The following is an 18356-nucleotide window of genomic DNA, read 5'->3' on the forward strand; positions in this document are numbered from 1 at the left end:
GCACAGGACAGTGCTGTTAGAGCTCCCTGCTGCATTTAAATAGGGAAACAATGGAACAGTGTTTTGGATGAATGACTGTCAGTCAGCTGCCCATCCAGTGCTTGTTTTTTCTGTTTGTTGTCATGTGCACTGCTTTGCACTGCACCGGCTGTATCTGAGCCTGGGAGGGGAAGTGAAGCAGTAAGAAGGGATTCCCAAACCTTAGTCCACGAAGCATGTTACATGGGTGGACTTGCTTGTGCTAAGGCGGGGTACTGTGGGAGAGGAGTTCATTTTCTGGATATAAAGCTCTGAGTTTTTCCATAGTGCTGTGAAATAATCCAAAGATTTGGTCCTGCAGCATCAGGTTTGGTATACCTAGCCCCCTGAACTGTACTTGCCAGGCCTGCTTACTGTACACCGTGGGTTTTTACTATACCATGATTCCAGGGTAATCATGGGGATGAAGGAGAGGATAGGTTTTGCCTCCTCTTGGAGGGGAAAGAGAAAGCTGATGGTAATCTCAACCTCCTCTACATGACAGGTGGTTTGTTGTCTATCAATATTTTGAGGTCACTCAACTACTTTGGCTCAAGGACTCTTCTGGGGCTAGCACTAGTACTAACCATATTAGTAGCACTAGGCCCTTGACTGCTGTGGTCAAGCCTCCATCAGTCTATTCCTACTTAACACACACAAGACTGTAGGGGCTGAATCAATGTTTTACTATACACTTTAATTTGGCATAAGACCTAGCAGAGTTGTGGTAGAAGCCTTTGAGTTACAACAGTCTTCAATCCAAATCGACACTTCTAGCAAAACAACTTTCTAGGGCTGAAATAATCCATCACCCCCATGTTCCTAGACTAGGGTTTCTTCACGATGGAAAAGTGTTTGTGCTCTTCTATTGCTCCTTTGGAATGAATCAGAAAGACAGCTACAATGTGCCACCTTCCCCAAACCATTTTTTGCTTTTCCATCAGAAAAATCAAGGCTTGCCTTCCCTCTTTTTGCTGGAAACTGTTAGTGACACATGCTTGAACCCAGAACTGTAGTGAGAGACGGTTTAAGACATCTCACCACCCTTTTTTTTAACCTGAAGGGTGCAGCTAAAGTTTCAGCTTTGTGCAAAGATCTTTCTATAGTAAACAGGGCAGATCTGCTAATCCTGAAGTAAAGATGAGCAGAGTTCCTTTAAAGTTATGTAGCTGTACGCTGCAACAGGCCCCACCTTTATAAAACAAGCTGCAACACAGCCACAGTAAACTAGTGCATTAAGGCAGCAGTTCTCAAAGCATGTCTGCTATGCAGAGCTTTTTAATGCAAGCTAAAGTTTAGATAATAGCATAAATATCTAATACTGCTGGCCAGGCAATGGACTGTGGTTCTCTTGGTACTTGTGAGATTGCTCTCTCAATAATGAATGACAGGGCAGAAGCCACCATGGAACAAGATTACATGGAACTGAAGTATGGTCATGGAGGGGAAAAAAATAGGGAAAGGGAGACTCATCCACCATCTCATTACCAACCACCTGCAACACCACTCACTGGGCTTCTAGACAATTCACATGTGTACATTGCAAGTGCTGTGCTGTACACCTCCCAAGCCCACTTCGTGTGGGATGCATATAGCAGAGTACAGATCTGCATTTAACTCATTGCACTTATGGACTACTAGGTCTCAGATGATCGAGTAGTTCCTTTAAAAACCTGTATGGAAGGAGGAACAGGAGGGGCTAGTAGGGTCATGGGAAGTACAATCTATCCTCCCCTGCCCATAAGAGAATGCAATAAGTGGCTCCCCTTATAAACAGCATTACTAAAATGCAATTTTTGGCAGCCTGCCACTAACCTGAAGAAAGGAAAATAGCAGATGGACTCTGAGCACAGTACCCAACTCTCTCTTACAATATGGAGCACAACATAATGAAATGTCACTGTCCCAAAGTTAAAACAAATATAAAATTGGAGATGACTGTCTAGTTCCTCTTTGAGGAAAGTTCAATTACAACACAACCAGCTGTTTTAACAGCTCTTCTGAATGGAGGAAGAACAGCAACATTTACAATATGAAAATAAGCCACAGCTAGCCGTTTTAGATTCCGCCGTGATTAAGTATAACAGATCTTTCACAGTGCTCAACCATAAGGGATGGTCAGAAAAGCTTCCTCAGAGGCCACCTACCTCCACTACAGCATTAAGACGTCAAACTCTACAGATGTCTATCTGCAACCTCTTCATTACAGCTTAGTGTGGACCGTATAAATGTTCCAACTGCCCAGGCTTGCCACACCAAGATGAAAATGTCACACTGTTAATTTGATCCAGATTCTGTACAAGGATCTTTCTCAGAGTTCAAAGAGTGCTACATTTTGATTAATGCTGTGTACCAGTCTGGAATATGTTCACAGAAGCCGTCTCTAGCTTCTCCAAGCTTTAGAGACAGTCTGAACTTTCAAATGTAATATTGTACCAGACTCACTCTCTCTATATTTACACTTCTAATAAAGGATTATCAAAAAACCCCACCATTTAACTATTTCCAGTAGCTGGATTCATTTGGTGATGCCACAGTCCATTATTTATGACATAATTAAATGAAAAGGCAACAGGAGCAAGCAGATTTACAAGGAGAATAGGACTAAAGACACTGAATTTGCTAGCTCGCAGCACCATCTAGACAGACGTACTTAAGCACAGCAGTTTAATAGGCTTCTGGTAACATGTTATAGTCTAAAATTTCCTTAAGTGGAGGAGCAGTTCTGTACAACTCATTTAATTAAGAATTCTTGGAGAGAACACAACACAGCATATTGTAATGTAAGTGGGGAACTGCGTGTGCAACTACCAGTGAAAAGATGTCTGTTCCCACATTCTACAATGAACAAGTAGCACTGAGCCCTACACTGAAATTACAGTATCAGGCAGTTAAATAGAATTAGAAGTGGGAAATCTTCCTTCCTCTACTGAAAATGGCTCCTCTGGTTTTTATATATAGGCTCAAGTTTTCTGACGTGTCTAAAGTTAGTCATTTCACAGGATGCTGTTCCAAATATAAAACAAACAGGTTAGTATATTCTCCAGTGACAAGACACAGCAGCAGTGGGTGCACATACCCAAATCCGCTTTGTAACAGCAACACTGAAGTGCCAAGCATTGAAAGGTACAGTGTCAGGTCCACACAGATTCCTATTAAACCTAATGGGAGTTACATAGTTAGCTTCCTGGATCTCCAACTGAAAAGTTACTCTTGAAGAGATATTAAATGCAAGTGTGATTATAATGGACCAAGTCTACTTATACTCTTGCTGTGCATATTGGAAGCTAACAGATCCTAGAGGAAGCAAAGCATGTATTTAACACACCAATGATAAATTTAACTTATTTCTGACAAACTAAATCAAGGAATATTTCAGGGCTTGTCTACAGTTTCCAAGTGGGTTAAGCAAGGCATTCTTGTTCCAGAATAAGGGCTGACCCACAAAGTTATTCAGAAACAGCTACTGTGCTTTAAATTTGCAATCTACCTTAATCTGTATTAACTTTCTAGTATAGACAAACTCTCAGTTAAAGGTGATCTGCAATTTTTTTTTTTTTTTTAAATATAGAAGGCCTGTATGGGAAATGCTACCCAAAATAGAGATAAGGGCACATTAAACAAACGAATGTCCCATTTAAGAGTGAAGGGCAGTTATCCCTAATCCTGCAGGAGCGAGAAGGCATATAGTACATGCTTACTTTCCATGTTACAACGTAAGTGTTCTGTGTACAAATTCAATTTTTTTTTTTTACATAGGCGGGTTATTGTAATTTAGTCTGAGAGCCACAATACTGCCATGCAGAAGCAACTTTAGTTAGGATTAAAGTCTATTTCAGTGTTTAACAAAGAAATATCTCATTAAAGCTGAAATCTCACTTTCAAGGGTATCCTGAGGAAGGAACCCACTGAATGGGCTTATATTTGAGCAGCATGCAGTTTTAGCTATCAAGATTTGCTATGTATGGGCACTAACTAACTCCCACTTTTTGGCCTGGTAAGGGCAATTCTTTTTTTAAAAGAAAAGCGTGGTTGCCTTAAACTTTTATAAATTAATCTGAGTCAGAAGGTCAGGAGCAGCAATTTAAAGAAAAAAAAAGGGGGGGGGGCTTTTAAATCAGTTTTGCAGTATAAAACAGCTATTTGGATTTATTTGTCCCCACACCTATGCTGCCAGGTTGAGCCCTTCTACACCAAAGTTTTGGTACTGACAGCTTTTAGCAACACTTAAATAAAACAGTGACTCATTAAGTCTAATTTCCAATTCACTGTGACAAAACTAGACTTAAATAACAATGTTGTGAAACAAAACTGAAGTGCCAGGCAATTCAAAAGTAACGTAAGGATTGGGGAAATAATGATGAACTGGAGTTTCTCCCTTAACTTTGCATGTTCTGGCTTTTTGTTTGTCACAACAGTGCTTAACATTTCTAAAAAAATACTGGGTCAGGAAAAATTAAGACATCCTAGTTTTGTGTGTGTTAGTATACATTTAGGGTACAAGCTCTGGGCCATATTCTACCCTGTGCATGTATAAATTAGTCAATGGATGTGACATATCCAAGGAGAGAATATGGCCCATATCATTAATATTAAATACCTTTGAAGTTTATTTATCAAAATATTGTGTTATTTTAAAACTTGACAAATCACTTGCCAAACGGTGACAGCAGTTTAACAGAGGCAGTCATTCAGTTACACAACAGCAAAGAGCACACTCAGTGGGCTTGAGGCTTGTAGAATCAAGATTTAAAGAGTTTTCTAAAACGTTTACCCTCAGCCTAGAGTTTATCAACTTTTGGCTTACAGTGCAGTAAAACAAGTTAAAGCGCTGCAGTTAACTGCAGCTGCCTCAGGCGGGGCAGCACAGGCTTTTTGTAGTTCACCAATACACAGTATGTAAGATTCTGCTGAGATGTCCTGCAAGTTTGTTTTGCTCATGATTCTTTCTAACACGTCCAAGCTACTTACTTAACTGTGTAAGGTAAAATCAATACTGCTGTTATGAGACCAGTCTAGCACAGTGCCAGTAGCCTGTTAGATACAGACTCAAGTTCACATTAGATTTCATGTCAGCAGTTATGAGCCATATCTCCCCTTTTATTAATCCCATAGGGTCCAAGACCTTGCTGCTCCTACCACTTAGTATTTTCAAAAGCAGAATTTGTATGCACCCTTAAAAGCAATCTATCTCCGCACATGTCTCTTATAGCTTTGCACTGGAGTGAAGATAGCCAGAGTATAAATTAATGCATTTACTGACATCAACGCTACTCCTCCGGTGCCTTCTTTCCTTCCTAGTGAACAACTTTTATTAGCTTGGAAGTGCTGCACTGTTGGCTGGTGATCAGCTTCCAGTAGTCAATGAAATACTGTCCCAAGGAACCATTAGTCTATGTCTAAAGCTGACAAGAGTGGCATTTGACAAAGGAAAGGGGAATATGTGGCAGCTTAGGATGTTTCCAGGCTTCATATGGGTCACACCTGTAATGGATGAAAATATTAACAGTGGTAAACTCCTTCTGAATTGCCTTTTCCATTCTAGGTCTAAATCTAGGCCACTCCACATAGGATGGTGAGAGAGAAGAGGGCCGGTTGTCCACACAGCAGTATGTCCCAGGTACAGAAGAATTTGGGATCACATCCGTCCTTCATTTTCCCCTCAGGCAAGTTGATGAGGCTTAGAATCAGATGAAGAAGTTGCAAGAGTCATGCCATAGGTGTTAGTCCACAACAGAGAACAGTAAGGTCCAGATGTAAGTTTTCATTACAGGAATCTCAGAGTGGAGGGAAATGATAACCAAGTTTCATTTCCCCATTTTTTTTTTTTTGAGGCGGGGGCACAAGTCCAAGGGAGGTTAGTCCATCACAGCACAAAAAACAGGATAAGCACCACCAGTAAGATAACAAAGAGAATGATGATTGCACACCACTGCCGTCGATCTGGAAGAAAAAGGAAACATCAGTTTTCTATTTCCATGGGGAGGGGAAGAGGAAGAAAGCTTCCTCCATTGCGCTACGAAGGACCTAATTTAAGCCAGAAAGAAAGGAAAGTCTGATGGAGCCTTTTAAACTAGAGCTACATAAGGAACAATTCAGCCAGACTCTCCTTAGGAGAATCCCAGGAGCCAGATTTTGCCTCAGCAGTATTACTACGACTGGAAGCAAAGGTGCACCAGCCGTATGTAACTCAGCCCAGTCCCACCCTTTGAGAACTTTGCACCATTATATATATATACATATATATACATATATATACATATACACACACACACACACACACACACACACACGTTATGCCTTATATTGCTTCTTGAAGATTTTGCACAAGAGCTCTCCTCACCTCCACCTTAGGGCTTTTGGGACGCTGGAAATTTCAGCAAGAGGAATGGCCACCAGTAGGAAGATGAGACTAACCTTTAAAGTAACGCTCCATAGCAAAGAATTAGTTAAACCTCCTTTAAAAGTTGTCAAGACTACCTTGATTTCCTCTTCTATTTTCTCCTACCCCTGACCTTAAAAACATCTGGTCCTAACTTCTTTCTTTGCTGGGGGCTACAGCAAGATCCTGAGGGGATCTGGATGGTGACCACACAGTTCGACACTAGAGCTGCAGCTTAATGGAGGGAGAAAAATAGAGTTTTAGAAGCAGAATTTGTCAAAGCACTGGAAAGAAGTCTGGAGGTTCTCTAGCCATCATCAGACCAGGTCCTGGAAAAACTTTGTTATGCAATGCACTTTTAAAGGATGAAGGAAAGACTCATCTCCCTGCTGGTGCTCCCCACAGGCTATAACTGCATTGGCAAAGCTAGGCCCATACTTCACCACTAGCGCAGTTCCACAAGTGGTGGAAGCTGTAGACAGAGCTGTTTGTATCACTCATCTAACCATGCTCACACCATAACTTCCATTATTGCTACAGTTAGCAAAACTGCACTAATGGAGACCCACAGGTCTCAACTTTTCTAGTGCTGAATCCTTAGTTTAGGATGCAGGTACTAATAGAAACCAAAAGCCATCATTTCTAAAAACGTCAATCTTTCACAACAATTGAAGGAAACTGAAGTTTATTTTCTGATCATTAAACAGTGTCTGGGGGAGAAAACACTGAAGTGAGTTGTTTGCCAGCTGTCTGTACTGCTAAGTGACATGTCACTTCAATTGAATGTTCACCAGCAGGACTGACCCAACTGCTGCATTAATCCAACAGTTTGATTTCAGATGCAGTTTGTATATGGCAGAAAGCACTTCTCACCATGATTCTGTGATGCTTACTGCCTGTGGACAGTGACCCACAGAACATCAGTTCTGAAAGGCAACTGACACTGACAGGCTGATAGTACTTTTCTTCTATCTGATTCCTGTAATATACCCACTGCTTCCAGAGATACATGAAGCAACCATGAAAGAGAAGATAATACATTTAGGTAGACTATTACAAAGCCCACACACACTGTTTATAAATGAAAACAACTCTGGGGAGTGACACTTCCTGGAAGTCAGCCTACACAATCAATCATACTTCCTGTTTTTATTATCCTTAGCATCCTGTCAGCTCTGGGACCCCCTTTCAGGGTTCAAGTAGTGCCTTTCCCCCCCACCCCCTTGGAGGCTACACCTGCCCAGACACCATCTTTCCTCCTAATGAGGGCAAGGAGCTTTTCATCTGACACTGTTCCAGTGTAAAGCTAAGCCTTAAACTAAGCCTGTTCTTGGAGTCTTTATTCTGAACACTGAGGCACAGGGAAAGACCTGGAGCATGAATTGCACAACATGATTAATTTAGAGCATTTCTCATTCATTTCCTGTTGCATTTTAGAAAAACTAACCTGATGTCTTTCAGTTCTCACGTGAGAATCTTACCAGCTGGATGCATGAGCTCACCATTGGCTTCAGGCTTCAAGACACAGATGAATGCTGAGGAGGCACTGCTAGATTTGAGGTGTTTTTTTGGCAACCAATCCAATGAGATACTAGAAGCCTTCAATAATCTCTCCCTCCTCTCACACGCTCTAGAATTAAGCTATTTGCTTTGGCACCTTTGAGATTTACTATCCACAGCCTTTGGACAGTGGCAGATGCTAGCATTCCTGTGGCTGGGTGTAGTTTCCACACCTGGAGTGAAGATTCAGGATGGGTTTTGTTTCATTCACAAAAAACTCCATAAAACCAAACTCAATGCCAGGAGTACATTGTGGGCAGCTACTGCTTGGACTTTACAGCAAGGAAAAGCCACCTGGTCATGTGGGGTTTAAAGTTCTCTAGCTTGCTTCATGCTTAAGCATCCTCCAAGCTTGTAGGAACCTACAGTAAAACTTGAAAGTGGAATGATGCAAAAGCTATTACAATTGTAGTCCCAAGGTACATTCTCTCACCATGTAGGTTGCATAAATGATAGAAAAAAAATCTGCAGGTGAAAAAAGGCTGAGGAACAGGCTAAAAAAAAGGACAGTCCCAGCATGAACTATAAATTGCCAGGCTCTACACTCAAGTAGAGTAAGATTATTTTTCCCTGGCTATGTATACACTGAACTGCTTCCTGTCTTGCCATGCTCTCAAAAAACATACTACTTAAGAGAAACTACTAGACACTAGTCCCAGCTCCAGGAGACAACACAGCACATTCCAGACCTCAGACTAATATAGCTTTCATTCCCTGGTTTAGAAGTCAGAACCCATTTTCCGCCACCTACCACTGGTCATGTGGGACACTTTTGCAAGCTTCTTCATAACATTATCAAGACGTGACTGAGTGTTGTCTAACTCATGAGAGAAGTCATCCAACATCCTGGGGACAAAGAAGAGGGGAGCTGTGTCAGGTAAACAACCTAAGCAACTTGTACTGATTAGTTAGCGATGTATCTCAAGACTTCACTACACACACAAGACTGTCACACACCTACAAAAAATAACCCAATCCCCAGGCAAAGTACAAAAACACATTTTAGGGTCTTATTTGATAGTGTCAAAACAAAAATTTGCTCAACCAGCAGTTTTACTCTGGTGGTAAATAAGAACTCATTTGGACTAATTTTCTAAGTGCTTTCCCTGATGTATGAAGTCAGTACATAAGCCGGCTCTGGTGATCTCTGCAAGGTGAGCAGTACATGATAAACATTTGATCCAAAATTAGCGAAACATGTTTAGGCTTAACCATTTAAGGTCCAAAATGTCACATTGTTAAAAGCTTTGTCACTTACATGGAGCGCTTAATTATGTATCATAAGGGAATGTGATTTGGAATTGCTGTTAAGTATCCTACCATTCTGGTTTTAAATGCTGTAGGAAAGTTACTAAAACCTGTGCGGAGCTGTTTGATCACTGTCAAGAATCCATTTTGAGAGAGAAGTACATCCAGGATAAACTTATCACTTATTCTTGAACAGGTAAGATTTTAAAGCTTCCTTGACCAGTTGCTTTGCTTTTAAAAGGATTAAGTTTCTTCCCTCCCTGTCTCCCACCTTTTCCATTGTTTGTTGTCTCTTTCCATTCCATTTGTTCTGTTCTTTGCTCCTCCCCTCCCCTTTTTAAGAGAGCACAAGCCAACTGGGGATGGATCACTCAATGATTCCCTGTTCTGTTCATTCTCTCTAGGACACCTGTCATTGGCCACTGTCGGAAAATAGGATATTGGGCTAGATGGACCTTTGGTCTGACCCAATATGTCCACTCTTATGTTCTTATTGCTTTGCCTTGTTTACTAGTATGTAGTTACCTAGGATATCACTCTAGTTCTTGAACCATTGTGTTAATTTGTGCTCTGGGAGCACAAAAGGACACTGCAGAGTTACACAAAAGATGTGTTTAAAGTTTCTCAGTAACAGTTAAACATAGGTATGAACCACTAGTCTTATTGAAAGTGAAACTGCTATCCGGTGTCACTGGAAATTCCAGATATACTATTTGATTAGAGAATACATACTTGGAAAGAAGACATCTAATTTATATATAAATGTATGGATGAAAACTGCTGCTGTGAGCTACCCTTTAATCCTTTGTGTGGGCAGAATTTTTTAGCTATGATTGAATAGCATTTGGGATCTCCTGTGTGTCACTAACCAGGCTGACAATATTATTCCAAAGCCACAGTCAGCCAATGATATACAGCTCTTGTCCTTTCTGGGGACAGGAGCACCAATAGTTACATTTTAGTGTTATCACCAGCCCTTCCCCACGTCTTATTCCTGAGAACTCCTACAGTCTGGGGTTTGTTTCTCAGCACTCACACTGCTTGTTCTTCCAGCTCCCCACCAATGCGCTGGGACATGTTCTTCAGCACCCCAATGCTGCCAGAGACCAGTTCCAATTGCTCATCCTGCTGCTCCACAATCAACTGGTGCCAGAGAGAAGGGAAACAAGCAATTAAAATCCAACATATAGTTGCAACTGGTTCAGAGCCCAATGCTCTGACACATGCCTGTCCAAACTGGCAAGGCAGCAAGCAGAGTTTAGAAGTAGGCTTGAACTTCTAGTGACTAGTCCTGTAATTTAGAGGAATACTTAGTGTTGGTCAATCCTGAAGAATGACTGTCAAAGCGGCATGATTGGGTTCCACATTTGTCCCAGTAACTCCTTATCAAGTGTTCATTTGACAAGTAAAATGGAATTGTTCCCTATCAGCCTTGCACATTCAATGCGGGCTTAGAATCAAGATGGGTTCTTGCCATCTTGCATATCACCAGTAGGACAGTTCTGTAGGCTACTGCAAGCCTGATGTCATATTTGTGCAATCCCATTACCTTTAATGGGTGGAAGAGACTGGAACTTAGTAGCAATTCTGATGATGCATATGATGGAACAGAATCCAGATCGCATTGCAGAGTCAGCATAGCTAAGAGTTAACATAAGTACAAAACCAGTCACTAAAATGATCGGATATGACTGAATCAGGGATGGTAAGGTATTTACCAAAGGTGTGTTTTACTGTACTGTGCAACATTAGTTAGTCCCACTTTAAAGCATTTTCTATTTAAAAAATTTTCATTAAGGCATATGTTACACTTCATTTTAGTTACATATTCAAGTTGTGGTTACTTAAGGCAGATTTAGGGCTTAACAAATAAATAAAATTGCTGTGATTAATGTAATTATGCTACTGAAGACTGGAACGTCTGTATACATTTTGATTGGATATTTTCTCAAGGAAGCTATGTAATATTGAAAACATTCAATGACATGAACATGACGAATGCTTAGAGGCAGGCTTGAGGCACTGAGCAGTCAGAAGTGATAGAGCGGCAGACTGCCAGTCCAGGGCCATTAAGGCATGCAGCATTCTGTAGCAGCAGACCAACTTTGATGTTGTGGATATTCCTGTCTTGAATGGATGTATCCCCAGTTTGAAAAGATTTGCTCTATGGTTGCTGAACTTCCTGGACCCTGTCCTAAACCAATTTCTCCTAGGGAATTGCCAACTCTGCTCTGCATACACTAACGAAACAGTTGTTAGATAAGACTATACCATTTGACTTTGGTGCACAAACACATTTTAAAGATCTATCAGCTGCCCTTTACAAGGTCAGTACATAGCTGGGATTATTCAATCACTTAAAGAGCTGAAAAGTTTGTTGGGAGATACTTGTTACCAATACCTCACTTCATTCCTTCCAAGAACCTATGCTTGGGTGGACAGCTACATATAAACTTGGGCACTGTCCAGACAATTCTTCAAATGAGCTTGCAGCAGTCAAAGTAAGCTACCCTACAATGGTTCCTAGCAGCGTTCATGATTGATTTTTCTATTAAATCATAAATGTATTGTCAAAAGCACAAAGAAGTAGACATTACCGTATAGAGCTATCGTATAGGTTTATTTTAGTTAGCTGTAACTATTACATCACTGTAGAAATGTATGCTGTTACATCCATCTTGATTAGCCTATCTTAAGCAGGCAGAGCCCATAATACTAGCGGTTTGTATCCTACGCTGGCTCCTCAGCTAATTCTGGTCCTAATCTTTAATGCACTAAATCAGAGTGCTCAGATAAGGTGATGAACATAGTGAGGCCCCACCCCTTTAAGTATTTGTACTAACGCAAAGAACATTTCAGTTCAGTGGCACCTGCTCTCAGGGGAGAAGCTGAAATTGTCCATGCCCATGTGTGAATTCTCAGCATCTATAGCCAGTCTCAGTGGAGGGTCTCTGACATTAAGTCTTCTTACTACAGGTGATCAGAATGAACCTAAGCCAAGCTGAATTTAGGGGAAAATGGAAAATCCATCTCCTCCTCCCCTTCCCCCAAAAATAAAATAATAAAGTCCTAGTGCAATAGAAGCTAAAAGCACACATCAAAGGACAAGAGAGGCTAAGATCGGGGTTCATTACAGATCAATTTAATACACACAAATTTTACAGTGAAGGGTCCTCTTAGGGGTGGAATAAATACATCCGTTTTTTCTTTGAGAGATGAAGAAAAGTCACTGCAGCAATATCAAGGGGTATTTAATGCATCAGCCCTAAATTAATCTTTATTCAAGATACATGTAAAAGCAGAGTCTTTTTTGAACTGGAATGGAGGAATCTGGCAGAATCAGGTATTCTCTATGCTTCACAAAGGATTTCATCAGCATGTGGCAGCTTCCAGATGGGTTATATCTTTTAGTTGCCTTCCACACACACCTATACATCCAAGCCCTAAACTTTAAGTTTGTGTGCCAAAACGTACACCCCAAAACCACCTTAAGCACAACCGTCAATATTTAGGTGCCTATAACAGGTATGTAGGCAACAACATTGAAAACAAATAGGTCTCATTGTATTGAGCACAGAAGATGGCTCATGGCTGGATGTTTGAAGACTTTTGGCTATTACTGCCAGTACCACCATCTCCTTACATGGCCATTAGCAAGGGATCCATGTGCCCTATCATGCAGGAAATACTATACCTGCTGCTGAGCCTGTTGCTCCTCAATGAAGTGTGAATTGGCTAACTGTAGCTCTCGATCCAAACCGCCATATTTATCTGATCCAGAGCTCCAACTCTGACCTCCACTTTCTCCCAGCAGTGCCTGTATACATACACACAGGAGAATTTAATCAGTAAGACACTCCAATATATGGTCATGTCACCTCACCTAAAACCAAGTTCCAAGTGGAAGCAGGAAAGACGATTAAGTAATACCCCATGTTACCCAACTCAGTATATACAACAAGTCACTTTCGTTCCATCTCTATTCCTATTCCAGCAGCAGACGGCTGTAGTTGCTGGCCCTTAAACAGGAGAATGGATAGAATGTTGGGGGGGGGTCATATGGTTCTGTGACTGCTGCAATTGGGCAGTTGGAGAGAAGGAACAAATATGAAGAAAAGTGCACTGAGAGCAGCTAGACCCACTCGGTGAGGAGAGAGAAGAGGACCAGGCACTGAAAGAAGGTTAACAGGTGCCAGATAAAGTGTGAGCATGGAACAGAAGGTCAGGGAAGGGGAAAAACAGAAGACACGCAGTAAGCCAACAGAGAATAAACATTGTCCCCAAAAAGGTTGAGTACATTGCTGGTTCTCTCCAGTGACTAAGAAATTAGTTCTGGCTAGGACTTCCTGGTTCAGGGGTGGCAATCCTAGTGTTATTTAACCTGGTATGAGAGTTAAGTGAACTTGCAACCTTCTACCTATATTCCAGATTGTCAATAAACTTTTTCTAATAAGGCAGCATTCAAGAGAACTCACTTACACCATGATGCTAATATCTCAGTGGTGACTTGCTACTGGTCACTGCTGTCATAACTTCCTTCAGACTGAAAAGGGGTTGGGGGAAGAAAGGAACGCCAAAAATAAACTGCAGAATCCAGTAGCTTCCTTCAGGAGTTATCAATGCTAGGATTGGGTCATACTGTTCTATCTCAGCTGCATTCTTACTCCTGGCAACATCCAGATACTGGGAAAGTAGGGAAATAAAGCTTTAAGGGCGGGCATAAGTGAGTCATGACTATACTTTAAACGTTGAGCAAGAAGTTGCATTAACCATATAATGATCAGGCCTGCCTTCTCCTCACCCGCCTGTCTGGAAATTTGACACTGATGAATCTACTGAAAAGTCCGAAATGTATCTTCTGTATTAAGTGATTTATGCATGCAGACACTTCAGTAGAGGCTGCTCTGGAGGTCACTCTGCAATTACTTGTAACTCTCTCCTGCTAGTGGAGGGGCAGGCAAACTTTTTGGCCTGAGGGCCACATTGGGTTTCCAAAATTGTATGGAGGGCCGGTTAGGGAAGGCTGTGCCTCCCCAAACAGCCAGGCATGGCCCAGCCCCCCCCCCCCACCCCACCCCCCCCCCTTCCCCCCCCCCCGTGCCCCCCCCCCCCGGACTCCTGCCCCACCCAACTCTCCCTGTCCCCTGACCTTCCACACCTGACTGCCCCTGGGGACCCTTGCCCCATCCAAGCCCCCCCTCCTTCCTGACTGCCCCCCTGGTATCCCTGCCCCCATTAACCCCCCCTCCATTCCCCACCCTCTGACCCCCTAACCCCATCCACACCACCCTGAATTCCCCTGCCCTCTATCCAACCCCCCATGCTCCCTGCCCCCTTACTGCGCTGCCTGGAGCGCCAGTGGCTGGCGGCGCGACAAGCTGCTGTGCCGCCCAGCTGGAGCCAGCCACGCCACTGCACAGCACAGAGCACCGGGTTAGGTAGCGGCTCTGCAGCTGCGCTGCCCGGCAAGAGCTTGCAGTCCTGCCACCCCGAGCATTGCACCAGCTGCGCAGTGAGCTGAGGCTGCAGGGGAGGGGCCAGGCAGGAGGGTCCTGCGGTCCGCATGTGACCCGCGGGCCGTAGTTTGCCCACCTCTGTGCTAGTGTAAGTCATGTCTACTTACATTACAAGCAGACAAGTTGATGACCACGTCCTTTACACCAACTCTTTCCTGACTCCTCTTATAATGAGGTTTTGCTATGTTTACTAGTCAAATAGATATTGCTAAACATAGGATTAGAAGCCATGAATGCTAGAATTACAGTCCTAGATCAGAGACTCACAACCTCTCCGGCTTCAGATTCTCCTCTGAAAAATGGGGATATTTTTTTCCCTCCGAGGAGCAATGCAAGACTGTATGGTTTATAAGCAGTTTGAGGCAAAAATCACTGAGTAGTAACTTATTACCTTGTGTGAAAGGTTTGGAAAGCAACCAGAGCAAACTGTGCCCGCAAGAATAAGTGTTTTCACTGATTACTAGCCACAAAAAGATCACATGCCAGCAAAATGGACGCTTTTCCAGTTTAAGATAGATATTTGTTTTTTTGTATACAAAGCTGCTGGTGGAAACAGGGTAACAAGATGCATGCTGGCAGTCAGGTGTTTAAACTGGCATTTATTTTGTTTAATACCAATGTACTCTACCTTAAGGTACATGAGCCCCTTAGCCAAGTCAGTGTACTTTCATCTAACATGTAGCTTAAGTCAGCAGCTACTATACTTGAACTATAAGGAGTTATCAACCATCTCGAAGGATTCTTGTGTCCACTTTACCCAGCAGTCTGCTATTGGTTCTCACCTTCCTGTTTTTCCTTTCAGACAGTGCCTGAACAGATGAGTTTGACATCTGATCCTTCATTTCCTGTTTATTCAAGAAAAAGGTATATGATCAAATTTTAAATGGATTGCCAATTTGTTTAAGCCATTATTTTAGCAAACATACATAGCAAGTTTTATGGAGGACTAAAGAGCCCTTTACTTACAAGCATGTGCTTTAAGAAATCCTGGAAGACTAAAGTAATATTACAATTCACAGTTGCCCTAATGCTAAGGAAAAGGTTAATGAAGCCTAGAACCCTTGTGGCAGAATATTTTGAAAAGGTTAGTGATTTACTACTGGTTTTGCTCCTCCCCATTCTCCACTGCTGTAACAATGCTTGATTTGTGTAGCTGATTGAAAAAATATTTTCGTAAGTGGTATGTATGAAGGACTGTGTTCTAGCTGTTGGAAGTTAGATCTCCTGCATTTCCTCCCCCCGCCTCTCCCCTCCGTGCCACTTTGGACAAGCCACGTTTTGTGCTTTAATTTCTCCTCTATAAAATGGGTATCATTCTTTCTTAAGTCACTATACAAGTGCATGGAAGTCTTCTTTGACCAATGAGCACTTTGAGCTCCTTAGATGAAAGCCACTATGATAGCAGATGACTTTGAAGTCTAGAAGATGCATTCAGAACAGTCTATACTGAAAGTGAGACCCCCTACTACCACGGATATATAAAAGTGAAGTAATGGCCAAATATGATAACTAAAGTGGATGATAATCTCAAGGCTGGCACAAATGTCGGATATCACCAGAATATCTGGTGCGTTCTTGCTCCAGACAGCGACTGATAAAAGCCACATAAGATATCCCAAATATACTGGGACCTCCCCAAAGAATTACTTTTCACAAGACAGCACTCTAGTAAATCTGTTAGAAATGCTAACTAAAGCTGTAGAGTCAACTATGTAAATTAAAATGTCTAAGAATTAAAAATAAAAAGCATTGCTCAAAAACAAGACCATGCTAGTGATTTATGTTTAGAGGGGTTCTTGAGCTGGGTTATTTTCACATTAGTCAGACTGCAGCCTGGACAAAAGGGGACAGTGTGAATTTACCTGATTTACTCAAGATAAAAAACCAGACTATATAAAGGCAGCCACATAAGCATGGATCCACTACCTTTGTCTGACAGTCTCAGGATTAGTTCCCTAGAAAGCAGGCTTCTACTTCAGGAAGAATTGTAGTTAGATAACAATACTGCAAATAGGGTAAGAACTCAGTTCCCAATAAGAACACAATTTGGTGGCTTGCTATGAATATCAACTAAGAATCTTGTCAGAACCAGCAGAAATTAAGGTTTGTGTTAAAATATTAAACAATGGGGGAGAAAAAAATCTTAAATCCAATTGGGAGAGAATTTCTTAACTAGCATTTACTTATCAGAGGTTAACACTCTCTCAAACACTAAAGTTTCCCTTCTCCTTCAATTACTTTCTGGTTGTTAAAATCCCTCCCAACCAAATATGAATCTATCCTACTCATTCAGGCCCAACTTAAACCCAGCTGACCTTTTCTCCATACTTATAGTAGTAACAGCTGCTCCCATTATAGTTGGGCTGCATTTCCATTCTAACTTTGTTTTCAGTTACAGTAACTCCTCACTTAAAGTTGTCCCGGTTAACATTGTTTCGTTGCTGATCAATTAGAGGACATGTTTGTTTAAAGTTGCGCAACGCTTCCTTATAATGTTATTTGGCAGCCCCCTGCTTTGTCCACTGCTTGCAGAAAGGCAGCCTGTTGGAGCTAGCTGGTGGGGGCTTGGAACCAGGGTGGACTGGCAGCCCCCCTAAGTTCCCTGTGCGGCAGTCCCCCAGCAGGCTATCAATTGCTGGGCAGTTGAGCTGTCCCTCCCTTCACTGCAATGTGCTGCTCCTGCGAGCCTCCTGCTTGCTGTGCAAGGGGGGTTGGGGTGTGTGCTAATGTCAGGGTGTCCTCCTCTTCTCCCCACATCTTTACCCCATCTCCACAGAGCAGGAGGGACACATGACAGGGCTCCGGACGGCGGGAGCTTGCTGGCAGCAGCTGCTGTCTCAAGTTGCTGATCTACTTAAAAGGCAGTGTACTTAGAGTGGGGTCAGCATGTGTGTCACTCACTCTCTCTCTCTCTCACACACACACACACACACACACACACACACACACACACAGTCTCTCTGCTATGCTGTCTCCCCTCCCTCCATTCGAGCTGCCTTGTAGAACGTGAGGCTACATTAACAATGTGTTAACCCTTGAGGGGCTCAGCCGAGTGCTAGTTCATCATTTAGCAGTAAGGCATTCCCTGGGAAATATCCCACCCTCTGATTTCACCACCTCAACCAAGCTTAACAATCATCATTGCTGCGTACAGTATTAAGTGTGTGTGTGTGTATATACATACATACACACACACACACACTTTTTTTTTTTTTTTTTTTTTTTTTTTTTAAAGAGAGAGACTGACTTTTGTCTGGCGAAAAAAGTTTCCCTGGAACCAACCCCCACCCCCCATTTACATTAATTATTATGCGGAAACTGGATTCACTTAACATTGTTTCGCTTAAAGTAGCATTTTTCAGGAACATAACTACAACGTTAAACGAGGAGTTACTGTATTTAAAGCTTTGTGAAAGTGATCTTTTAGGTCAAAATTTTCCAGATGCGTGTCTGCCCAAAGGTGAGCTTTTTAAAATCTAAGCAAGAACTAAGTCATTGGTGAATAAGAACCTCCAATTCTCCCTTAGTAAACTAAACGATATAATGCCAGAACAGCTGAGGGTAGGAAATTGATGTCTGGTATGTAAATAGCATGACATGTCTTTGAACAGTTCAGTGAAAGTTGATTTTGA

At 42.1% G+C, this 18356-nt stretch overlaps 1 protein-coding gene across 3 annotated transcripts in view; it reads right to left on the reverse strand.

The window, feature by feature from the left end:
• Positions 1–18356, reverse strand: part of STX6 (syntaxin 6) — a 29603-nt gene that overhangs the window by 5437 nt on the left and 5810 nt on the right. For 2 of the 3 annotated variants that reach the window (XM_034778355.1, XM_034778354.1), the window contains exons 4-7: positions 15507–15569; positions 12903–13025; positions 10245–10351; positions 8712–8806 (exon numbers count right to left, since the gene is read on the reverse strand). In XM_034778355.1, coding sequence (XP_034634246.1) covers positions 8712–8806; positions 10245–10351; positions 12903–13025; positions 15507–15569 — 388 coding nt within the window. Of the gene's footprint in view, positions 1–2668; positions 5962–8711; positions 8807–10244; positions 10352–12902; positions 13026–15506; positions 15570–18356 lie in introns of those variants that run through there. The other variant, XM_034778356.1, reaches the window with a different exon arrangement.

This window comes from Trachemys scripta, chromosome 8 (genome assembly GCF_013100865.1).
Source record: "Trachemys scripta elegans isolate TJP31775 chromosome 8, CAS_Tse_1.0, whole genome shotgun sequence".
NCBI classification, from domain to species: Eukaryota; Metazoa; Chordata; order Testudines; family Emydidae; genus Trachemys; species Trachemys scripta.